The sequence below is a fragment of the Thunnus albacares genome, chromosome 17, assembly GCF_914725855.1.
Source record: "Thunnus albacares chromosome 17, fThuAlb1.1, whole genome shotgun sequence".
NCBI lineage: Eukaryota > Metazoa > Chordata > Actinopteri > Scombriformes > Scombridae > Thunnus > Thunnus albacares.
This window is the reverse complement of record NC_058122.1, coordinates 10611193-10636908: the sequence shown is the minus strand read 5'-3', so window position 1 is coordinate 10636908 and position 25716 is coordinate 10611193. Positions and strand designations below refer to the sequence as shown.

Here is a 25716-nt window from a genome sequence, read left to right as displayed (position 1 = left end):
AGTGTATGTGTGTGTGTGTGAAGAGGTGTATGCATGTAGGAGGCATAGAGTAGACTGTGTGTGTGTGTGTGTGTGTATATGTGTGTGGAGAGAGACAGACAGACAGGAAGAGAGAAAAACGGAGAGAAATATTGAGAGATAGAGGGAGATGATAACAGATAATGATAATGGATTGCTATTATCACATCTGCATGGAAGCAGAAGCCCATACCTGAACTGATTTGTTCAAATTGATTTAAACCACATTGTCTGGCCGCCCCAATCAGATTCTAAATTGTCCTGAGTTCTGAAGAGCGCCATTACACATTCTTCAGCTAGGCTTCTTTTTACTATGTTGTTTCCACACTGGAAAACTCTTGGAAAACTTGCACGTGAACATGAGAAAAAACATGCAGATAGCTTAACAATGACTGACTCAAATCTTATCTGATCACATTTGAGAAACAAATCAATTTGCTTACAGGCTGAACATAACCTTTTTCTTGAAGTTTGTATATTAAAAAGCGCAACCACAAATACAAAGAAATGCACAATAAAGGTAATCTCTAAGGTAACTTTGTATGATGTTCAATTGAAAGACACAATAGGTACTGTAAGGACGTGATCAATTGCCTTTTAAAAAAAAAAAAAGCAAAAACAGACAAACTTTCACACACATACTTAAATAAGTGTTAAACAAATATCTGAGGAAAGATATTGAGGCATTTTTGATCAATTTTGATGTCTTGTGAGGTTCAAAATGGAATATCACAGTAAATTCTATTTCCTGGTGTATTGATGTGCCTTCTTAATCTAAAATACACTATATACTCGATGCTGAATATGCTGCTAACCACATTATTAAAGTGTGTGATTGGTTTTTTTATGTTAGTGCCTTGCTTAATTATCAAGGTTATTCCTCTATCCTGCTCCTGAAACTGTGTGTGTGTGTGTGTGTGTGTGTGTGTGTGTGTGTGTGTGTATCTCTATGTCTGTTGCGGTTTTGTTCCTCATATTCTTAAGGGCAAGGTCATATGTAAAGTTGTATTTCTCTACCCAAACACGGAAAATATCTTCTTCAGGGAACTGAGACAGTATTTAATTTTGATTGATCACTGCTCTGTCAAATGTTATGATGGTAGTGGAAAGCAACGTCTAAAGCAATTGTTCAGAATGCACATCAGGGACCGTGGTAGATTACATAAAATATATCGACACGGTTAAGAGCCTCCTCTTAGTTTTGAAACCACTTACTCACTAATGACCATGGAAATCTTAAACCGCTACTATAAAATAAAGTGCATCACGGGATTACAACTCAAGGGCACCTCGGTGAAATATAATTATTGTAGGGAGAAGTGTTTCATTTTCCCCACCCATATTTTTCTCGCTGGCACCAGAAACCCTTAAACTACACCAGCTCCTAAACTCATGCCTTCTTCAACCTTGTTGTGCCATCAGCCAGAAAAGGAACCATAAATCAGTTTGCTGAATTACTTTTTAACATCAAAAACCAGAGCAGAACATATCATCATCTTATTAAATTTTTTAGTGCTCTATACCTTCACCTATCATGTCAGCCACTCTGGACTCTCCCGTCTTAACAGGCTATGAAGTAGTATATAAACATAAATTTGTAATTCTAGCAGGGATTAAAAATGCTTTGTAGAATCGTATAAGAAATTATTGCCCTGCACGTCCGCGATATGCTCTTTGATTTCTCTGGTGTGAAGACAGTGGAGCACAAAGGTAATAAAAATGCCACTGTAGTCCACTGTTAAATATTACAATGTATGTGTGTCTGGTACTGGGTGCTTAAGATAGAATAGCTTGTTAAGAGTTCCCTCAGAGCTTTGCTGTAGTGCTTTAAAGCTTTTATGTGCTGGCTGGTCAATGAAAGACAGTTTGAACAAACAGCTCCATCCTGTCCAGCTCTTTTTTTTAAAAAATATGGCATTGTTTTCCTCACCATGCAGGACAGCACAAGTCGAACTTGAGTCCCCTGACATTACTCCCGTGTCCTTTTTATTTTTGCACAGGCAATTCTGTTTTGGTTTTCAAGCATCACGACTGTCCCCATTAGCTTAATAGCTCATCAGCCGAAAATAGTTAACATACAAAAAAGGTTGAGATGCTGCATGCTTTAGATTATACAACCCTGTGCTGCACTGTAGGTTATACTAGATTTAGTAAAGTCATCTTTTCAACTACCATTAAACTAGTGATGTAATTGATCAGTGGATTGGCTTGATATTGACCTAGATACACACGGAATGTCTGCTCACTAAGGCAAACAGTGTGTTTGTGTAAATGTGTGTGTGTAAGGATGTCTGTTTTAGTAATCACATTGTAGAAATGGAAAACTCATCAATACAGTAAATCATGGTCATGAATTTTGTTATTGTAACAACAAATGATCAAATATCTGTAAAACTAAAAGAGATACAAAAAGCTGTGTGCTATATCAGTTGGCCATGCAGTGAGATTCAGGACCTTTGAAGTGACCTCTCCACTCAAAATGTATCTTTTATACATTCTATACCTTCTATACTTGAATGGGGTCTATAAAACGTTTGTAGTGTGCATCACAGGAGGCTCTGCATTTCTGTGTGTGTGTGTGTGTGTGTGTGTGTCTGGAGAGGGAGGAGGTGAGGTGAGGAGGGCGGTCAGTGCTGTGTAGTTTGGTGCCCTCTATCTGTGACCATGATCAAACCCAGCAGATGCATCAGTGGCTCGAGTTGTGTACCTGAATTTGATATTTTTGAACACAAGTGAACACAGCGTTCATTTTGGGAAACATTTGCCTCCTGAAATCATCACCATGAATGTGGATGATTTTATTTTCATTTAGGCTTTTCATAGAATGCGCTGATTATAAAAGAGAAATCCTCATTCATCTCCTTAATTCCATCTTCAGCTTACGTATTTTATATGCATGACTCGTTATATAATTTCCAACAACAGCAAACACAAAGGCAACACTGGACATTCCTGCAGGATGCTGATAGGACAAAGGTTGACCCCTATCTGTGGTTGTAGCAAGATGCCTGAGATTTTATATATTAATCTTGTTATTAGTCCAGAATATAGTCTACCTGCTTTTATACACCATGGGCCATGCCACAAAATGGGCTTTGGGCCTGAGGCTTATTGATCCCTAGATGAGAAGAATCACAATTAGTTTTAATGAGTCTGCCTCATGTGACAGGAGATTAAAACTGTGGATCACAGGCTAAAGGGCTTTATAAAATATGCTGCATACTATATAGTGTAATAATTTATGGGTTTGAAAGGAAATCATTATAATTCATCATGTGTCACCAAGGAATCGTGATACTGTATAAGAGAGTAATAAAATATGAAATATAAGATATTGCATGATGGACAATTGACAAATGTCCACACACTGATAAATTAATCAGAATAATGGTTTTGCATAAATTTAACTGTGCATTTCTTTGCAGCTTATGACGAACACTGGGTCAATGGACTTTTGCAAACACAGACGGCTTGATTTGATGGGGCAGTTGAGAAGCACAACATTTGAACCCAGGTGTACCACAGTGAGACGCCTGAAATAGCAAGTTCTCTTTCAAGAAAGGGATGTTATAATTCATTTGGAGCCTCAGTAAATTAATGCTTCATGTTGTATTGGATGGATGTTGAGTGTGATGTGTTTGGAAATCTGAGGCAGGAAGACACCTACCCCGCATTTTGGTCTCTGATTCTCCTCTTGCTAAACCATTTTTAAAAAGAAAAGTTGAGTATGCAGCCCTATAATGCGTTTACCAGAGCACAAAATTGCTGCATTTTCCATAAATAACATGACTACATGCTTTATGAGAGGGCCTCAGATAAATATTTGCTGGATCACTGACTTTACTGTGAGGTAAGTGGAGTAGATCAGCAGTGCTGTTGGTCCCATTTGATGGATAGAGCCTGACTGCGACTCTTGACTTGATTGATCATGTCTCAGTTCAGGGCACAAAGACCAAAAGGGTTTTACAGCTTTAAGGTAATAGAGTGGAGATATGAACTAACTCCTTCATTCTTTTTGTTCTACCATGCTTGCTTTTTGCTTTCGTCAAATTCATCACTGTCCTCTCTCTACTTTTCTCTATCTCTTTCTTTATCTCCCCATCTCTCTCTCGCCCCCCTCCTTCCTTCTCTCCTTTCTCTGGCTTTCTCTCTCTCTCTCTTCTCTCCTTCCAGCCAGAGGAACTGACTGATGTGTTGGAAATCAGTAACATCGTTTTCACCAGTATGTTTGTCTTGGAGATGGGCTTCATGCTGCTGGCTTTCGGCTTGTTTGGATACATCAGGAACCCATACAACATCTTTGACAGCATCATCGTTATCATCAGGTAGTCATCACCCTGATCTTTATCCTCATCATACAGTTTACCTGCTCAGAATAATATATAGCACAATTAAACTTAAATGCAAAAATACATAGACACTAAAGCCACGGCTCCAATCAACATATATTTCACAACTAAACCACAGCTAAGCTTGGATTTAGAGCCACCCCCCCTGCTCTTATTTCTTTCCCAGCTTGTCAGTCATTACGTTTCCAGTGTCGGGTTCACTGCTGCAGCATCCATCTTTACAATAGTTAAGACTGACAGACTCATGATAGATCACAGGGTTGCAGCTCGGCTTGCTGCCGCAGCAGATTCCTGAGCCTGTTGGGAATGAAGGTTTGCTGCGTGGCTGTCATTTAGTTTGATAGAGCTCCTATCAGATCAGGGGACCTTTTTGAAATCTTGTGTTACAGGGGGAATTACCTTCACAATGATTCCAGATTCACTCAAACTGGATATCTTCAAAACATATTGTAATGTTTACGTTTTTTATGTCATAAATTCTGTCAGTGTAATCAAATTTGGTTTGAATTAGGCTGAATACACAATATAGTTCAGTGTGTTTATCTGTTTTCCCCCAGCAGTGTGACGGCAGTGGCATCAATACATAAAATACTTATTATGATAATATAATATGCATTGTTTTTAACTCTAATACTGAACAACGGCAATTCAAGCAGTTTTGAATGTCAGAAAGCTTAAGTTTATGCATACTTGGATATACAGTAAAGGTAAACAGATAAACTGCATTATTTCCATTATACTGGAGATAAATGACACTGTCAGGCTCTGTGATGTGGTAACTCTGTACTCTGTGGTTCTCAGTGTGTGGGAGATAATTGGTCAAGCAGATGGTGGGTTGTCAGTCCTGCGTACATTTCGTCTACTGCGGGTTCTGAAGCTGGTTCGCTTCTTACCTGCCCTGAGGAGACAACTTGTAGTGCTGATGAAAACCATGGACAACGTTGCTACATTCTGCATGCTGCTGATGCTTTTCATCTTCACTTTCAGGTAGGTATACATACAAAACACACTCACACATACACAATAAAAATACATCTTCCTAACCTGTCTATCTGCAGACATTTGCAATGTCACAGGAAATGACATATGCAAAAATTACATTGTTCTAAATAATATTATTACCCATAAAATGATAATAAAAACAAAAAATGAAATAAATGATGATAACTACATTTTCTTTCTTTTTTTGCAGTATACTGGGTATGCATCTGTTTGGTTGTAAATTCAGTCTTCAGACAGAGAATGGAGACACTATCCCTGACCGCAAGAACTTTGACTCTCTACTCTGGGCCATTGTCACTGTATTCCAGGTTAGTTTTTTCTTGAGCAAAAAGTAACAATAAGTTGTGGGAGCTTATGTGCTGGACTGTTTCTTGAAACACGTTTAACACTATGAACACCAACTTGTCAAAGAAAATAAAAAAAATATATTGCAGTTATAGATCTGACAGGATTTGTTCTAAATAAATGTTTACGTGGGTTTGTAACTTGTGGTATATAGACCTTTCTTGCTGCCAGTCATGCAATCATCTGAAAACCTTTTCTGCAGCAAGACAGATACATAACTGGCTTCCCTCCAAAACCAGAACTCAAACAACTTACTGGCTCTGTGACTGAACCCATGGACGTTTGATCAGATGTACTGTATGGCAATGGGATAAAATAGCAGCTAGAGCATCATACACTTCACACAATATACTTATAATAGATACACTGGGCAGTGTTAATACTGTATGTGTATATTTTTATCCCAGAAAAAAGCCATGTGTGCTACGTAGCCATCCCAAATCTAAATGTCAAACTCAGCCTGGAGTGTGCTTATGTGTATGTGTATTTATGTGTATATATGTGTGCCAAACTTAACTGCCAAGTTCTGCTCATTAGTCAAATGCTGTCAAAGGAGACATTCTGCTTATGCACACCCACGGTCTCTCTCGCTCACAATTCTATTTCTTGGTCTCCCTGTGTGCAGATATTGTTCAATTGCTCCAGATAGATTGTCCTCTTTTTCTGTACAGGATGCGTCAGCAGAAAGGTAGAACACAGGACGCTTTGGTGTGTGTAGGAGAGAGATGCTGAAGAAGCATTTTTATCCAGAAATGACTGTCATGTGAAGGAGTTATGCTCGCAATATACTTACTATAGTTTTCTGGGAAAAAAAGCTACAGTATGTTACACACAAATCCGTGCACTAAAGCGGATGTACATACACACATTCACACAGGCAGCACAGTGAACTGCCTTCCTGCCACGGGGTTTAACGAGTGGGCAGAGATGGAGTGAGCTTTCATGCTGCATCATGAACGCCGTCCTAGTTTTAAATGCTTTCATCACTCACATTGATTTAAACGCCGGCGCACGCCAGCACACACACACACATGAACACACCTACATAGACTTTGCATGTCATCTTATAGTAATCCCATGTGTATGAAGTTGAAGTATTGTGGCATGATGGCAATAAAAGTAACTCAGCGCTGGGTTTTATAAAGCACACAGAACCCACGAGAGCTGTAAGGGCTAATATGACTCCATTTCTTTCCTCGCCTTTCCAACTGTGTCGCTTTCTCTCCCTTTCAGTGCTTTCCTCCCTTCAACCTCTCTTAGCTTTACTACCTTTTCCCCTATCTGCATCCATATTATACTCCCATCCCATCTCTTTTTACCAATATCTTATGCCTATAGGCCCTTACTCTTTTTTTCATTCAAGACTCAAAACTCTTGTTCATTTGAAGATTTTTTGCCTTTATTGCATAGTGAGCAGAGAAGTGTCAGACAGGAACCAAGAGAAGAGAGATGGGAACGACATGCAACAAAGGTCCCTGGTTGGAATCGAACCAGGGACACTGCAGTTATGTGGCAAGCACAGTAAACAGTCAGCTACCAGGGTGGTCCTTTTTGACTAACCATCACATTCCTTCTGTCCTCGCCTGTTTCTGTCTCTATCCCTGTCTTCTCTTCCACCTGTTCATGTATTTATGCCTAAATCTCTGTCTTTGTCATTGTGTTTTATTCAATCTGTAGATCCTTACCCAGGAGGACTGGAATGTGGTGTTGTATAACGGCATGGCCTCCACCTCTCCATGGGCGGCTCTCTACTTTGTTGCTCTCATGACATTTGGCAACTATGTACTCTTCAATTTGCTAGTGGCCATCTTGGTTGAGGGCTTCCAGGCTGAGGTGAGAATGACATGTTGGTTTTTGCTTGATTCAATGTCTTTTAGATCAATGAAACACACCATTATTTTTCAATATGCAAATTTAAAGCTCTGAGAGTTTTTGCTTTAATTTATTAAATTATTTATTTTTGGAAATAGGTGTATTTTGAGATATAGGGCTCTATTTTTGTGTGGGCATACCATACAAAAATTTCCTTCAGTTTCTCCCATTTTGACTTTGGTTTTTTGGTATTTTGGAGAAGAAATAAAACTGGAAATTCAGTTGCACACTTCAATTCTGCTGTCAAGATGCACAACATATTGCACTGTCCTCTGCTCACCAGCTACGATCAGGTCAACACTGCATATTTTGCGCTAGTTGTATGTGCTATTATCATCACTTTCATTTGTAAAGGGTACCTCATAGACTTTTTCAAATCCCTTCCGTGTTTCTTTAACTATCAGTATATATTCTGCACACAGTATTGACAATTGCACAGAAAAATAGGTTTATTACGATTGTAGCACTTATGCCAGAACAGCAGAGTAAAGAATAATGTCTGATTCTCAACAGCCTCTCTCATCCGTAGCCGTGCGCTGTATAAGGGCCTTGTCTTGCTATTAATTAATTCCCAACAGAGCCATTTAGGGGCTGCAGGTCTGGACTCTCAATTACCAAACTGTCAGGTCATGTAAGGGATCACTGCTTCTAAAGATTATAACCAGTCCCTACCTCACCTGCTGATAATATCGATTATCAATTCATCCTCATCCAATCCTGTTATCATGTGTGCTGCAGGTGCACAGTGCGCCTCCAGCCAAAAAAACCCCCCAAAAATGCAGCACACTTCACTGTTCTTGCACTCTTTGCCATGATCCCGAAAATTCATCCTTGTAATCTTCTACATGATGGTAAACTCAGGGAAATGGGAAAGAAAAATAACAACAAAAAGAAACTCATTTCCAGTAATGTGTGTGTTGTAGGGCGATGCTAATCGGTCAGAGTCAGATGATGAGAAGAAATCGGACAACTTTGAGGAGGACGAGAAGGTAGAACAGCTCAGAGACACCGGTAGGTTAAATGAGAGAGAATACATTCAATTGTGCTGTTTTTTTCCTGATCTTTCCTGACTGACCAATTAAAAATAATGACAAAATAACCGTAAAAAGGTGAAGATGATGGAAATGATAATGATAATAATAACATTATGCCCCCTCCTCCCCCTTCTCCTCCTCCTCCTCCATAGAGCTAAAAATGTACTCTCTGATGATGACAGCCAACGGTCATGTTGACCCTCGTGGCTCGATGGCTCCTCCCATAATCATGCGCACGGCAGCCACACCTATGCCCACTCCTAAGAGCTCTCTGGGACCTGAGTCCATCCTTGGGGATGAGCTCATGTACAGAGAGGGGACGCCTCGATATGGTGAAGTTGGACTGGGGTTTTCCGAAGCAGGAATTAGTCATGCAGAGTCTCGCCGTGGAAGCTCCACCTCTATGGATCCCTCAGCCTATGACCAGCGTTCTCTGGTGAGTCATATCAAACTCTTCATGGAAAAATGGACCCTAAAACTGTTTATTGGCCCATTCATCACTCGGAATTTAGTCATTTATAAATATAGGTGCTATATACAGTGTATAGTATTTGAAGGGAGTCATATATACATAATCGTGTATATATACAGTTTGATGTGTCACATCCCAAAATGAACCTCTGTTCCTTAGGGGGAAAGGAAGAAGGCACAACACATATTAGATATCATGCTTCTGCATGGCCTGACTGAAGACAGCTTTATACTTAAAAAGTTAGATGACCACAGTCATCAAACAATAGCCACTCCCCAGCAAGTCCAGCTTTTAACTCGTTTCAGGAGTCAGAAGTTATAGATAATAATATCCCTTTCTTATTGTTGAATCAGGACTACACATAAACTATGTGAAGGACACATACAAACCATTGGAAATTGCCATGGCAAGCCCTGACAAATGAGACGAACTTCATACAGCATATAAAGATCTAATGGTCCTAGATGGACAGCCTCTCAAGAAGAACGAACGGAGAACACAAGAAAAACAATAGTATAGGTCTAAAACTAAGGCCGTAAAGAACAACCTATAGTTACGTTTACGCCATCAAGCGGCTGTAGTAATTATGACCCAGGGAAGTGACACAGTTCGGACGACATCAACAGAAGATGACTTGATAAGGTGATTTTGCTTTTTTAGGAGGAGGCGGGTTGGCTGGATTGTTAGATAGTTAGATGGCAAAAAGTGGAATCTGCTGAAGGAAACCACAGTTCGCTTCCTGTTTCCAACCGCAAGTTGGAACATTTTTTAAAAAACTGTAATGTCATGGTGTTTACTGTTGCCATGACGAAAAAGGTTGCGTAACTTTAAGGAACTATAAACCACGTTTCAAATGATCATTTTAACTCAAACTATGATCTTTCCCTAACCCTAACCAAGTGGTTTTTGTGCCTAAACCTAACCAGACCTTAACCACAGCATTGTCACACCAGAAAACATTATTTTCTAACCGTGATTTGTAACGGTTTTGGAAAGCAGCATATTATGCTCCTATGGGTTGTTCTGGAGTTCATTACTATGGCCACGAGATGGTGTAAACATAACTATAGTTCGTTTTTTGCCGGCTGAATTTTAGATCTATACTGTCGTTTTGTTTTGTTTTGTTTTTTAATTTATTTATTATCATAATTTTTTTAATTATGAGGATGTGTTGCAAATGGAGCACCACAAAGGGCCTGAGGAACCAGAGACTCAAGTCCCATGAGGTAACACTGGAGTTAATCACAGGCTTTAAATATTTCAGTCCATGAGTGAACCGTTAATTGATCAGAAACACCACCATGAAGGTTGCCTCAATTCCCTTAATTATGCTTGGAAGTGTCCTATTTTTACACGAGGAAAGAATGACTATTTATTGATAATGCCAACAATGGCTCCAAAGAAGGCAGGTTCACTAAACTAATTTTTTAAGCTCCAAATATGTCCGATAGCAGGGCGCTGTGAAACAGTGTCAATTATTTTTTCCTCAAGGAAGTGGATCTGGAAATATGAGGAGACAGTAATTACCTGGTGCTAGCTCAGGGGGAAGGAAAAATCCTGTGAAGCTAAGTTATTTAATAAAATGTGATGTAGGACATGACTGTGGAAAATGCAGCGATCAGCCACAGCAGTTGTTGCCTCTGCCTTGTCTGCCATTAACTGCTTACTGGACATTATGGAATTCATATGGGAAATATATATAGCTGATAATACTTATTATTGTTATTCACATTTTGTTAACAACATTTCATGAATTATCAATGAGATTAACAAAAATTCACCACCAGAGTTGTAGTGTAGATTTTTTATTTAGGTCTGTGGCCAATGAAAAAGACAACTGGCCATTTAGCTGGCATGGTTTGGGTCCACTTGTCCCCTTAGAGGGAAGCATCACTGCAAATCAATACAAAGTTGTTCTGAGTGATCAGCTTTATCCTATGATGAAACATTTCTATCCTGATGGGAGTGGTCTCTTCCAGGATGACAATGCCCCAACTCACAGGGCACGAGGGCTCACTGAATGGCTCGATGAGTATGAAAATGATGTGAATCATATGCTATGGCCTTCACAGTCACCACATCTCAACCCGATCGAACACCTAGGGGAGATTTTGGACTGACGTGTTAGACAGCGCTCTCCACCACCATCATCAAAACACCAAATGAGGGAATATCTTTTTGAAAAGTTGACTTTTTTCCCAAACTGGCCTGGTAGTTTTAGAAACTAACTCTCACACAAACAAACACACACACACACTTTCATAGACACACATAATGCTTACCCCTATCTGCTGTCCCTCTCCAGAGCCACTCCAGTCCCGGGCGGCGCTCCCCTCTTCCTCCCCGTGGGTCTGGCAGCTCATGGGGAAGCCGTCGCTCCAGCTGGAACAGCCTAGGAAGAGCGCCGAGCCTCAAAAGGCGAGACACCAGCGGAGAGAGGGAGAGCCTATTGTCCGGGGAGGGAGGAGAGGAAGAAGATGGCGGGGAAGACAAGGGGGAGGCTGGGGGAAACAACAGACTACGGCCGGGGTCCTTGGAGCTGCTGCAGGCATCTACTCTCTGCCCTTCCATAATAGCAGAGTATGGGGACTGCAACGGCAGGACCCTGACCTACGATCCCAACCTGAACTCAGACCCTAAGGAAGACTCCTCACCTGAGGATGACTTGGACGATGATGTAAGTTACCTTGAGTCATAGCTTTCAAAATGTTTTTCGAAAAACCTACAGCGAGGTCTTCTAGCGTTTTTTTAAAGGTCCCTGGCCTGATGTCATCCCAGCAAGTATCATCAACCTTTTATTTACACAGTGGTTTTACAATAACACACACAAGACTGAGCAGAATTGTGAAGCTATTATGTAAATTTTTAATCTCTCAATCTGCCCTCCCTGACTTTGTTTGCTCACTTTATTTCAGTTTTTCTCTACCTTCCTCTGTTTATCCTTTCCCCCTTTGTCTTCTTTGTCCTTTGTCCCACGCTTACTTTGAGATATTATAGTGTGTGCGTATGTTTTGTGTTCACACGGTGACGCCTGCAGGGACACCAGTTGTCATGCTGTCATTGATTGGCTTGAGCGGTAATTGTTTTCTCAGCGGGTACAAGCTAATTTGTGTATGTACAGTCAATGTGTGTGTGTGTGTGAACCAGAGAAGGGTGAACTCCCCTGGTGGATTTGGATGACCTCTGTGATGACAGTGTTGATGGTTTTATTTCCTGCAAATTGAGTTTATAAAGGCATGAAATCCACTGACACAAAAGGCCTCTCCCCGGACACACTGAATATGGGAGGATTAATACAGACCCCCTGCCACTGTATGCATGTATGGGTGTGTGTTTGCATGTGCACACGCAGGAGTATGCATCAGTGTGTGTGTGCGTTGTGTGCCAGCTGAGACGTGTGTATTTACATGTGCTCCTCCGTGTGTGTCTATGTCAGGGATTACAGATTTTAGCTCCAAGGATATCTGAGCAGCAGGCTCTTTTCATCCAGTTTACACACACTCATGCTAAAGGACACACCCAGATGCACACACACACACACACACACACACACACACACTCACACAAGCGGCAGTCTGCCAAATAAGTGGTGTCTTAGATGCCTGACTTTGGGCTGTTTTTAATTAGAATCCTGAAGTACAGAAGCTGTGCACCTAAGCTTTCTTCTGTTTATTTTATTAGAAACTTTAATGAGTTTCACAACACTTTCTATCGAGCATGTTGTGGACTTGCTAAGTTGTGAGTTATGGTCCAATTATCCTCATCTCTACTTTGCAAGAAAACACTTGTTTATGGTGTCCCCATAGATTTACAATGTGAAAGGGCTAACATCAGCAACACTGGAGACTGTTTATACTGCTTACTGTTTTTAATGCACGGTGTGGTTTGTACAATCCTCAAAAATACAGCTACTGATGCTGCAAAACAGACCCTCTGTTCTTTGACAATGAAGTTATACAACATGCCTTTAAATAATATCTGAGGAATTGTATTGTTTATTGGATCAGTAGGAGCTCCTCAGAAAGGTAGGGAAACACGCTCTCTCTACAGATGATGATTTAATATTGTGTATGTAATATCCAAGCAGGTCTTCAACAAGATTTTAACGAGCACAGTACATACAAAATACAAAATATCAGTTATATGTTTTGGCTCTTGTAGCTGTTTTAACTGTTGTGGCTACAAGTGCATGAAAAAGGAATACTGACATTTTTAATACTGAAATTGACTTTGTAGATTATAAATTATAGTTTAGTTCAGGCAGCCATCTTTGGAGAGAATTAAAAGCGATTTCCCCATCAGCAGACCTGCTACTAATACCATAGACAATCTCGCCATTATAAATATAAGGCATTCATTTGTCCAACCAAGGGGGAAAAAACTTGCGTCATTGTTTTTGGCTGTGAGGGGATATGATTTGTGGCAGGCCTCTTTGCATGCTGATTCTTTTTTTTTTCAGCTGTTGATCTCAGTGTGGATAATGAAGGTGTTGACAGCACTGATATGACAGTGATGATTGTGGCTTTAGCGTTGATGGTAATAATAGTAATAATGAAAAAAAAGTTACGCCTGCACACTGACTCCAAGCCACGAAATATATTCAAATAGATAATGTTTCCAACCAAGTCGGATTTTTGTTTCCTCAGGTCAAAATGTTTAAAAAATTGTTACCACATCCGTGTATAGCCTTGAACCTATGTGATGTGCGCATATAATTACACCTCCTCAATAAAAGTAATGATTTCACTGTTGACGGTAAATGTATTGATTATATTATGTAATGCTGAATTACAATTAAAGTGTTACTTTATTGTTGCTGGTGCTTATTTTGTTACAGAGTTCTATTTGCTACTGGATCAAGAAAGAGCTCCGTAACATGAAGCCCCGCTGGTGCAAAGAGCATGAAGACTGGACGCTGTACTTGTTCTCTCCAGAGAGCTTGTGAGTCTCTCACACACACACACACACACACGCACACACACGCACACACACACACACACATTTTTATTTTCTTTTTTCTCTTTCCTCTCCTTGCTTCTGGTTTCTTTATTCAATTATCTTGGCTCCTTTCTCTCATTTTTCTTCTCCTTTTCTGCTTTTCTCTACTGCTAATTGTCTGGTCGATAGCTTTAACTGACCATTTCATAGAAGACTGAGCACACACTCATCTTCTAACATAATTCTGTCATCTGTGTGTTTAGATTCCGTGTGTGGTGCCAAAGTGTGATCTCCCACAAAATATTCGACCACGTGGTTCTGGTTTTCATCTTCCTTAACTGCATCACCATTGCTCTGGAAAGACCTGATATACAGCCTCACAGCACGGTGAGACACATACACACACACACGCAGACAACCTACAATTACAAGGTGTCATGCATTCCAGTTGTGTTTTTCAGTCATCCTTTTCCTTATTAACTAACGAAGCTTTCTACCCCGGCTGTGGAACAGTTTATGCTTTAGTCACATAACTGGCGAATCAAGTAAATCACTAAAAGAAAAAAGTCCAAAAATAAATATCGCATTTTAAAATTGAGTTATTTACAGGTAAAAATACTACTTTAAACAGCTGTCAACAGCCAAGCTTTCAAGTGAATAACTGCTTATGTCTGTGTTTTAAGGCTCACAAGCTTCTAACATAATTCTGTCATCTGTGACACCGTGTGTTTTGACGCCTAGACAGATTATTCTGTCTGTTCATAAAACTCCATTACATTAAAGTGACTGCAGACCTCTGGGGCTGATTAAGTATGTAGACACACTGTAAACAGACGGATAGAAACTCACTAGCCAAGCAACATCAAGGCTTAAAACTATCCACACTACTCTACTTAAAAACAGCCTCACAGGTTAAAACAACAGCTGGTGTTTGCTCCATTGAAAGAGAACATGTACTGTGGTGAATACAAAATATCAAGCCCTTAAATATAAAACACCTCCCTCTTTCCAAATGTAGTTTCTAGGAAAACAAAAAGCATAATGTCATATTCACACCAACATGGTATATGTGTGGTAAAAATGAATCTCACTCTTCTCATTTAGGAGCGAGTGTTCCTGAGTGTGTCCAATTATGTTTTCACTGTGATCTTCCTGGCAGAGATGACCATAAAGGTAAACATCACAGTTTTTATTGTGGTTGAATTTATATTTTATAGTTTCTATAGCATTTTTGATTTGGCTTACGATATCCAGCATTTTTTAAAGATGCAGTTTGTAGTATGTGCTAAGTAAATGTTTCAAACTATTATTTTAATTCTGGATCAGTAATTCAGTAGTTTGATTTACCATTGAAGTCATGGTTTAGTAATCCCTTAATGTTTTCAGCTCCGATCACTCGTTTTGTGCTTTAACACCAGGTTGTAGCTCTCGGTTTCTGCTTTGGGAAGCAGACCTACCTCCAGTCCAGCTGGAACGTTCTGGATGGTTTGTTGGTGTTTGTGTCTCTGGTCGACATTCTGGTCTCTCTGGCCTATACTGGTGGAAACAGGATCCTGGGCATCCTCAGAGTCCTACGACTGCTACGAACGCTACGCCCACTGAGGTACATGGTGTATATGTGTGTGTGTGTATGTGTGTGTCTTATGTTATATTTCTGTCAACTGTATTTCTTTTGTTTGTATTACTAACATAATGTTTGTGTTTATGTTTGTGTGTTCCAGGGTGATCAGTCGAGCCCCGGGACTAAAGCTAGTTGTGGAGACTCTAATCACCTCGCTTAGACCCATCGGAAACATCGTCTTGATCTGCTGCGCCTTCTTCATTGTCTTTGGCATCTTGGGGGTGCAGGTATTTTGCAAGTCACAGTCTCACAACGCAGACATGTAAGCTAGCTAAAGATCCAGTGCACATGCTGCAGTGATGATACTACTTTGTCATTTGCTTTTTCCGACTTTGAGAACAAAGCTTTATACCCTTTTGATTTAAGGGGAAACTTCAATATTTTTCAACCTGGACCGTATTTTTCCATCTTTTTGTGTCCAAGACCCTGTTTACACTTGATTTTAAAATGCATCAGATCTCACTGACAGCGGCAAATACAAATGTAAACCAAGATACATTGTGATGTGATCACTCAAACCACTTGCCAAAGGTGGTACGGGACACATTTGACCACATATCTTTTGTAGTGTAAACGCTAATTCATTACGATGCGTCCCCCAATTTCAGAATGAGACTTCTCCTTTGAGTGAGACTCGGTTAGGCGCAATAACAAATAGAACAAATCAAGCGAAAGGAAAAAGAAAAACATCTTATTTCTCTGTAGTGTGCTTTCCATAATGTTGTCAGACTTAAAAAAACAATCTGAGCCTGTCAGCGGGTCTACATTGACGGGTCGCTATTGCCCCATAAGATTACATTGCAGCTCGTTTCACAGCTGCCGGCTGCAGCGCTCTCACTCAATACCGGATCAATTTCAAAAATTGTTGTCCCCATTAGTCACTTTGACACAAAAAGATGGGAAAATAACAAAGTTTCCCTTTAAATGTCAGTCTTGATTGGCAGCTGCATGTGAATGTGGCTTTTAGGGGGGATTGAAAATGTCTTGAATATCCAACAGACAATAAGCTTTTGTTCCTTAACAGTGTGAGTTTTGAAAGAATGACAATTAGGTTAAGTGTGAAAAGGGACAACATGACCCTCAGGCCAGCTTTTAGCCGAGCACTCAGGAAAAACCTCTGATAAGAATGCGCTCTATGAAATGTCCTTTTATTCTTGGCATTAATAGTTGGATGTTTAAAAAGCCACAAGCTCTGGTGCAATTGAGATAATGTGTAAATGGCAGCCAAACTGCCCTGCAGCCCTCACTCTGTTTTCTCTCTGTCTTGCTCTGTAGCTGTTCAAAGGGAAGTTCTACCACTGTGAAGGTCTGGACACGAAAAATATCACCAACAAGTCGGACTGTTTGCAAGCCAACTACCGCTGGATACGGAGGAAGTACAACTTTGACAACCTGGTTCAGGTAAGGACTCATGGACTGAGGGAAGAAGAAAGAAGATTGAGTGTTTAGGCCGAAAATAAAATGAATGAACTAAAAGCTATGGATAAAAAGTATTTTTACTAATTCAACAGAAAATAAAATACAGTACAGTGAGTGTATTTGTGTTTTTCTCTACAAAGAGCTGATATTTAACATAGTTGCCGGCCTGAACAATCATATTTTCCCACTTGTAAGATATTGCGAAGATAGTGCGGACGTCTTACACTCAAGCAGTAGATACTTAAATTACACATTAACAAATGAGGATGGCGGTTTAAATAACTCAATTTAAGAATGTGATTATTTTTTATAGATTTATTTAATTTTAATATATCTAAAAGATTATAATATGGTATACCTGTCTACCTTGTTTTATTGGAAATACTCCTTATCCTCAAAAAAGCATCATGGATAGCCATCATTTATTACAGGGAGAGAGAAATGTTAGCATTGCACATGATCTAATATTTCTTGTTGTTTCCAACTGAAATGAATATTAATACTGTAACAAAATGCTGGTTATAGTAATGTTATGACAGAGGAAATCACTGTGTGTTGACTTACATTTCTGTCTTCCCCATTCAGGCTCTGATGTCTTTGTTTGTGCTGTCCTGTAAGGATGGCTGGGTAAACATTATGTATGATGGCCTGGATGCAGTGGGAGTGGACCAACAGGTAATGATGTGAGGGGTGTGCCGAAGTGTTCTGCAGGATTGGGATGATTGACATTTGCTAATGGCTCGGTATCAGCTACATAAAGCATTGAAAGATCACACTGACACTCCCCTCTGATGTTACACAAATCATTGTGTGACACTCTACTGTATATAATAATGTAGGAAACCATTTTCAAAAAGCTGTCATTCATGCTCCTAACTTTATTGTAGTTGCATGCACACTGCAGTTGTATTATGTGTGAAATAATAATTTAATGATATGTTTCTTTGCCCTGTAATGTGCATGCTGGAGAACAGTGGTGCTGTAATCCCCACTTGAAAAAATGACATGCGCAAATAATAAATACGCTGAAAAAGATAGAAAAAAGACATAGAGACAAAATAAGTCGTGTTAAATGGCAGTGGTGTAGTAAGAACAGATTCGAAGTAAAAGCTAGGCTTAAAAGGTGAGATTATAGCAGGTGCTTCAAAGCTTCAATTGATGTTGCTGTCCTCAGATCTAGGACTGCCTGTGGTGTAATGTGCTGAAAGAGTGTAGTCTCACACACCTCAGTTATAATTTCAGCAATGTGATACGGTGATAGACTAGAAACCAAAGGATTGTCGATGTAAAATACTGTGCTTTAGAGACCATTGAAACACTTCTCTTCTCTTCTCTTCTCTTCTCTTCTCTTCTCTTCTCTTCTCTTCTCTTCTCTTCTCTTCTCTTCTCTTCTCTTCTCTTCTCTACTTCTCTCCTCTCCTCTCAGCCTGTGAGGAACCACAACCCCTGGATGCTGCTCTACTTCATCTCCTTCCTGCTCATCGTCAGCTTCTTCGTCCTCAACATGTTTGTCGGCGTGGTGGTGGAGAACTTCCACAAGTGCCGGCAGGACCAGGAGGAGGAGGAGGCCCGCTTACGGGAAGAGAAGAGGCTCAAAATGATAGAGAAAAAGCGCAGGAGTAAGGAGAATGAAGGGGCTGGTCGGTAGTCTATCTTTCTGAGCACTGCCTGCTTTCAGAGCCTGAAAAAAAGAGAGAATGACAGAGAGATGATAAAGGGAAATATTATCAGACTTAAAATGTATAAAAAGAGGGAGAGTTAGACAGACTGGCTAGCTCACGCAAACAGTGATTGATCAATGACAGACGGCGTGGGCTACGCCACTCTGACGCATGTAACTGCATGACTGCAGCCCACCCTCAACCCTCCCCTAACACTGCATGGAAAACGTTGGAAAACAGGCCAATCTAACCAACCTCTTAATCATACATATGGATTAACTTAAAATTTGTATGCTCACTTTTAAACAATATAACAGACACAGTTGTATTCACAGTAGCAACAGTACAGTATTAAGTAGTCTGTATGTAATTTAGCGCTAAAATTATATCTTTTTATACCAAATCCTGTTTTAATCCCATTTCTAATCCAAGTTAGATTTTACTACTGCTGAAGCAAACCTCTGCAGCACCTTCTGCATGTGAAACTAATCAAGGTGGCTGCTCTCCTCAATATGTCTCAGGACATTTTCTTAGTGATAGATTGATAGTTCAGATGTACCTTCCCTCCCTTTGAGTGCATGTACAACCCTGTCCCCGAGGCGTCTCTCAACACGGGTAGGAGGACATTTCCTGTCAACGTGCTTTGACTGGCAGACTCAGAAACATAGCAGACGTTGTGGCTGCTATACCTGCAAATATGTTTGGCAAAAGAGTTTGTAGAAGATGTTAAGTTATTTAGAAAAGAAAGACTATTTGTTACAGTTATTAGAAAATATAAGCACATGCTGACAGAAACATCATAAACACACCACCTATTGCAAAAGCAAGTCCAAATATTGCCGTGCAGGCTTTTACCTGTATTTAGGTAATGTGTCAAGCTGAAAAAAACCCAATGCACATCAATCCCATAATTACATGAGAAGGCAGTATATGGTGTGAGCAGAGCGCCGCTGTTTTTATCCTGTTTGTAACATGTCTCACTGGTCTAAAACTGCTAAAACTCCAAATAAATGAAATATCTCCAGATGTCATATATAGATAGTGATGAATGTCATCACATCTGTCTCAGAGAAAAACTCCGAACTCCAGTGTTTGGCCATACAATTTTATTAGTCTAAAAAAAAGTTTTAGACTATTGAGATTTTTTTTCTGAGGGGTTAAAAATGACTGTAGTTATGCCATTGGAGAGGAAAATGGCTCCAGCGTGTTCAACATCACAGTCACGGTCTAAAAGTTAATTTGGAATTTTAATGGTTAAAGCAATGTGGAATAAATAAACACAATATTAAATCAAGGAATACTCAAAGAAATTCATTAATGACCCTGTTTGTGAAAAACTGTGTTGTTGAACCTACCCTGTGTGGCCCCTCTCAATCACAGACATTAACCTTTACATCAAAGGCATGTAAGCATGCACATACTATTTCACCTTGCACATACTGTTTCACCATGGAGGGTGATATATAAACATGCACATACACATACAAATACACTCAAAATCATCAATATGGACATTGTGAGTACACAGTCAAAAAAAAGTCTATGTATGTTAGATATTTCTCAGTTATATTTATTATTTATGATTACAACTACACATAGCCTGTTTATTCTTCAAATGTAGTAAGGTTTCTTTCTATGAAAGATCTATCCACCTACTAAAAAGTTTGTTATCATGTTATTATCATAGTAAAGTGTAGTCTATGTATTCAGACTGCCTGATGAAGTCTGAATACACAGACCACAATGGAAGACTAATGTCTCTACCCTGACAAGAATAAAATTATTTTAGAGGCACTGAATCTTGTCAAAATGCTCCCTGCACTCTGAAACTCTGCACTAGTTTGCCATCTTATTCTTAGTCAGAGAAGATTCTATCAATTTCTTTTACTCCAGTATGGAGACAGGTTCCTTTGTGCTGGAGCCTAGCACAACTACTGGTAGCAGGGAGAATCATTTAAATGAGCAAAAACACCTTGCAATAACTCTCAAACTGTCTTAGTTACACATGATATCTTGTTGTGTTACCACACATCTTAGAATAAGACATTGTACTTTTACTGTAGGTAGGGGAATTCCTGGATGCAAATATTGCATTTCTAATGTAGCCTATCTGTGACTCTCATGTCCACTTTTATTCAAACATACCACACAGGCAGTGGTGTGCACCAGATATCTTTGGGGTGAGGGGGAAAATGAAAAAGGGGCACCACCACTGTGAGTAAAGTTACAGTTAGAGGTCACAACAGATTGGAATTTGATATAACCAGAAGGGCACCTGGGCTGTTCAAGAACCCCTCTGATGTGACATGTGGGCAAAAAATATTGCTTGGAATCCCATAAGGACACATACTGAACATACCCTGGTAAAATAATGACATTTTGAGCAAAAAGGGCAGTGGCGGTCGCCTTCCTTGCCCCTACTCCTCCTTGTGCACACCACTGGACACGTGATATTTCAAATTCAAAGCACATTTACTCACAGTTGTCTCTCTGTGTCTGTCTGTGTTTTGATATCCGTCTCTCTGTATATGTGTGTGTGTGTTCATGTGTGTGTGTGCATGTGTGTTTGTGTGCTCCAGAGGCCAAACAGAGGCCCTACTATGCGGACTACTCTCCCCTGCGTCTGACCATCCACACACTGTGTACCAGCCATTACCTGGACCTCTTCATCACCTTCATCATCTGCATCAATGTTTTCACCATGAGCATTGAGCACTACAATCAGCCGCAGGTAAAGTGTGCACATACACACACACAAACATTAGTCAGTATATGTATTTCACCACCGTTCACTCAAATGATATGGCTCTCTTTTAAATTTACATTATTCAGTATGTTTATTTTTATTATTTCCATCAAAAATAAAAACTGTTAACAGCATTTAGAACATATTTTTATTTCATTCATAAAATTACAAAGACGTATTGAACATTTCTGCAGAAAATTTAGAAAAAATCTAGTCACTGAGTTGAGATAAATTGTGTGTCTGTATATGTTTGTGTGTGTGTTTGTGTGTTTCAGTATCTAGAGGAGGTTCTGAAGTACTGTAACTACGTGTTTACCTGCATCTTCGTCATCGAGGCCCTGCTCAAACTTGTGGCATTCGGTATACACAGGTTCTTCAAAGACAGGTAACACAGTGGGATGAATGTAGATGTTATTATGCACCCAATCCTGTGAGTCAAGTCAATTTTATTTACATAGCCCAATATCACAAATCACACATTTACCTTAAGGAGGCTTAATAATCTGTCCAACATTTGACACCCTCTATCCTTAGATCCTCAGTTGGGATAAGGAAAAACTCCCCAAAAAACTGTCAAAATGTAATAGTTATTATTTATTAACTATGTGTCATTATTTCCTAATTACAATATATGATGATGTGAAATAGTTGCACATGCATAGTTCTTTATAACTAGGTGTCATCACCATGGGAAGATAGGCAGCATGACTTCCACTCCTATACTCTTCTTATGTTTACCAGCATCAAGCAATACCACCTATTAGTGTAGATATGATAGGGTAAACTTTGAGTCAATCTGCAGAGAAGTATCAGAGGGCTATGCAGGTAGTCTGTAATACTGATTGAAGTAACAGTGGTCCATGTTGCATATTTTTTTTAAATTTTTTATGTATGTTTAGGTGGAACCAGCTGGATGTAGCTATAGTGGCACTATCCATCATGGGCATCACCCTGGAGGAGTTGAAAATGAATGCAGCGCTGCCCATCAATCCTACCATCATCAGAATCATGAGAGTACTAAGGATAGCACGAGGTACACACACACACACACAGACTCTCAAATCTATACTCGGTTTATCGTGTATACAATTACAAAACACACAGTTAGTCGTAGCTGTGTCAGTTTGTGAGTCATCACTACAGACACAAGCACACATTGTTAACATTAAACCATTATATACTTTGTGGAAACACTGTTCTGTATTGTTTATTCTTGTATATTCATCAATATGCATCATAGATCATTTTTAGTGCTTGTTTGTGCGTACAACAACTACTAGTTTCAAGAATTAAATGTAAATCTGGGGTGCCTCCCTGCTGTGGCCTTAGTGCTGGTATTTAGTCATGTCAGTATGAATTCTGGAGCAAATGTCTGTGAACAAAGTTGTTGCTGTTTAAAATTGCTCCTGTGTCTCTCTGCAGTACTCAAACTCCTAAAGATGGCCACAGGGATGAGGTCTCTGTTGGATACTGTCATGCAAGCACTGCCACAGGTAAACACACAAACTCTTTTGAGTCTCAAATACAAAAGATCAGGGCCATGCAGAGACCTTAAGAGGGAAAGCTGCTCAAAGTTAAAAAGGGGCGCAAGGGACAAGATTTTAAAACACCGTATAACATCATTTACAGCATAACATGTTGAATTATAGCAACCCAAGCAGAATGTAACATGGAATCTTAAGATATTATTATTATATTCATTGTTAAATGTTCTTCTTGATAAGTGTCACAGGCAGGCCTTTACAAAAAACAAAACAAAACAAAACAAAACAAAAAAACCCCCAAAAATATAGAATACTACTTGACAAAAGGGCACTTTGGACATCAAGGGTGCTCGGGCACCCTCAGCCCTCCCCCTGCATGTGCCTGCAAAAGAGTGATTCTGTTTTTTGTTTTATTTATGTTTTTCCGTGAAAGTAGAGTGAATATGGAGGTTTTGTTAGGAATAGGCAGCCCTCTGAAAAATTTATGCTTCTTGATGAATATTTAACATATCTGTTGACTTTACAAAATTCAGATTCTAACCCTGAAGTATCTCCATATGTACATTCCTTCTCCTTTATGTCTATACAGCGTTGTGTACTCCTACATGTGCATGATAATGAATGCCAAATGCATTACACTGGACATCATTTTTTGAATTCACTGCAGCTCAGAGTAAATCAAATAGCATTATTAAGCAGTGTCTTAACATTTGAGGGGTAAAACAATATGACAGTTCTCTCTCTCCTCTCTCATCAATAATGATCTATTCTGTCACTCATGTGTTAAGACACTATCAATCAAAGTAGGTGGTGCAGGAGGGCACATGAGGGTGCCAAGGAATCAGTTCAATTTTCTGACTGATGCCCAGTACATCCAGCATTTTTGCATTGATTTGACCTTGATAGACGTTTAGAGACAGATTGTACAACCACCCCTCCTTCCTGAATGTGCTTCCTCTATACAGTCAACGTGCTCCTTTTAAAGTCCAGGGATGCTATGGAAGGATCTCGGGTCTCTCTCTCTCTCTCTCTCCCCCCCCCCACTGCCTGCCACAATTCTTAGAGGCAAAGAGCAGCTGTACCAAAGATTATGATGCACATGCAGTGACAGACTCCACTGTCCTGCTATTTTTTAAATGTCAAGTGTACAGATATAACCATCGGGGGCACTGAGTGCACAAGAGCACATTTTTAGAAATCGGATAAAAGACAACTTCCTGGGGACTTTCCGATGGCATGTGATGCAGGTGTAATCATAGCAAGAGTATAGTAGAAAGTTTTTTATGGCACTACTGGTTCACCAGCAAGCTAAGAGTTCTAAAGCTGTTGTCAATAATAATAATAGAAAAGGCCTTAGTAGATTTATTACAGGTAAAATTAATATTTTATACATTTTGGTAATTTATTGTCCCAGAGGCACTTTTAGACTTCCTGTGTGAAATTGAACTTAAGGAGGATGGTATTTAAATGCATGTTCTCCTTAAAAAAGATAGGAAAAGGCTTCATGGTCTGTTTTCTCTACCTTGCTGATGTACAGCACAAAGAAGTTTAGGTTTTGAATACACCTGTCTGCAGTGTACAATCAGAGTTTGAAAAGAAGCAGCTCTCGATGCGTATATCCACCTGTGTAACCTGATGTAGTTTGCATCAGACCCATTTTTACTTGCTTTCTTACTTAGGTACACAACATTTTTGTAAATATGTTCTTTCCATTTATGTTGCATGGATAGATTAGTGTAAAAAGGAATCAATACAATGATATAAATCTTAATGCCTTCTGTTCGCTGGAGCTTTAAACAAGCAATATTTATTCTGCAGTGCTTGGTGTGCAGAGGGATCTAACATAAATTTTGCTTCCAGGTGGGAAATCTTGGTCTCCTCTTCATGCTGCTCTTCTTCATCTACGCTGCACTGGGAGTGGAGCTTTTTGGCAAACTGGGTAAGTCACTTTACTGGCAGAAAACACTTACCTTGCGAGGCAGATGGATTCGTGAGATCATGACATCATGAGAGAACACGAGAATCCATCTTGTCAGGCTTCAAGTTATGCGCTTGTGTCCAAACCGCCGGTGTATTGGACCAATCAGCGTCCCTATGAGGATTCTCGCGTGATCGAATCCAGCTGCCTCGCAAGATAAGACGGTGATAGACAGATGGTTCGTCCAATCACCTGCGAAGTATTTTTTGAAAGCGCCTGCCTTTTTTTCCAAACAGTTTCCAAAGGCGACTTCTCAGATGGTTCTTTGTAACAAACCATCTGGCGCGTCAGGTTAAGGAAACACACGCTCTACAAGCCACAACGGAAAATGTTTTTGAATCCACTCTTTACTACAACAGTCACGACTTACAGCACAATTCCCCGTCTGAACTGTCTCTGTAGAATCCTCCCTCACTACCCCCATCTGTCTCTCTCTCTCTCTCTCTCTCTCTCTCCACCACTCTCATATCAGAGGGCTTGTTTCTAACAGGGAAAGATCACATTTGCATGATCACATTTATTTACATATTGCCTCCTCAATAGGCCAGCTCCATCCAATTCATTTTCTCCAAGAGCACGACAATATGCGAGAGAAGAGGATTAGCAAAATGCATTGCCGGGGAGGAGGGGGGGGGGGGCAAAATGAAAACAACTTGGTGATGAAGAGGTTGCGTTCTGTGAAATGTTATTATGCTTCTGCTCTACACATTGAGAAAATGAAAGGATGCCTTGTTTTCTGTTTTGTTTTTTTAATAAAGTAAAAATCCCTCCTTTTTT

General features: G+C 39.8%; 1 protein-coding gene across 5 annotated transcripts in view; it reads left to right on the top strand.

Annotated features, from left to right (window-relative positions):
- cacna1ha (calcium channel, voltage-dependent, T type, alpha 1H subunit a) overlaps nucleotides 1-25716 on the top strand; it is a 170202-nt gene that overhangs the window by 131604 nt on the left and 12882 nt on the right. For all 5 annotated transcript variants that reach the window (XM_044331855.1, XM_044331854.1, XM_044331853.1 and 2 more), the window contains 20 exons: nucleotides 4192-4343; nucleotides 5169-5354; nucleotides 5560-5677; nucleotides 7392-7547; nucleotides 8510-8597; nucleotides 8773-9056; nucleotides 11398-11769; nucleotides 13930-14033; nucleotides 14294-14417; nucleotides 15135-15203; nucleotides 15449-15633; nucleotides 15752-15878; nucleotides 16927-17052; nucleotides 17656-17745; nucleotides 18497-18689; nucleotides 21311-21462; nucleotides 21753-21862; nucleotides 22377-22510; nucleotides 22900-22970; nucleotides 24822-24900. In XM_044331855.1, the coding sequence (XP_044187790.1) occupies nucleotides 4192-4343; nucleotides 5169-5354; nucleotides 5560-5677; nucleotides 7392-7547; nucleotides 8510-8597; nucleotides 8773-9056; nucleotides 11398-11769; nucleotides 13930-14033; nucleotides 14294-14417; nucleotides 15135-15203; nucleotides 15449-15633; nucleotides 15752-15878; nucleotides 16927-17052; nucleotides 17656-17745; nucleotides 18497-18689; nucleotides 21311-21462; nucleotides 21753-21862; nucleotides 22377-22510; nucleotides 22900-22970; nucleotides 24822-24900 (2920 nt within the window). The remainder of the gene's footprint in view (nucleotides 1-4191; nucleotides 4344-5168; nucleotides 5355-5559; nucleotides 5678-7391; nucleotides 7548-8509; nucleotides 8598-8772; nucleotides 9057-11397; nucleotides 11770-13929; nucleotides 14034-14293; nucleotides 14418-15134; nucleotides 15204-15448; nucleotides 15634-15751; nucleotides 15879-16926; nucleotides 17053-17655; nucleotides 17746-18496; nucleotides 18690-21310; nucleotides 21463-21752; nucleotides 21863-22376; nucleotides 22511-22899; nucleotides 22971-24821; nucleotides 24901-25716) is intronic.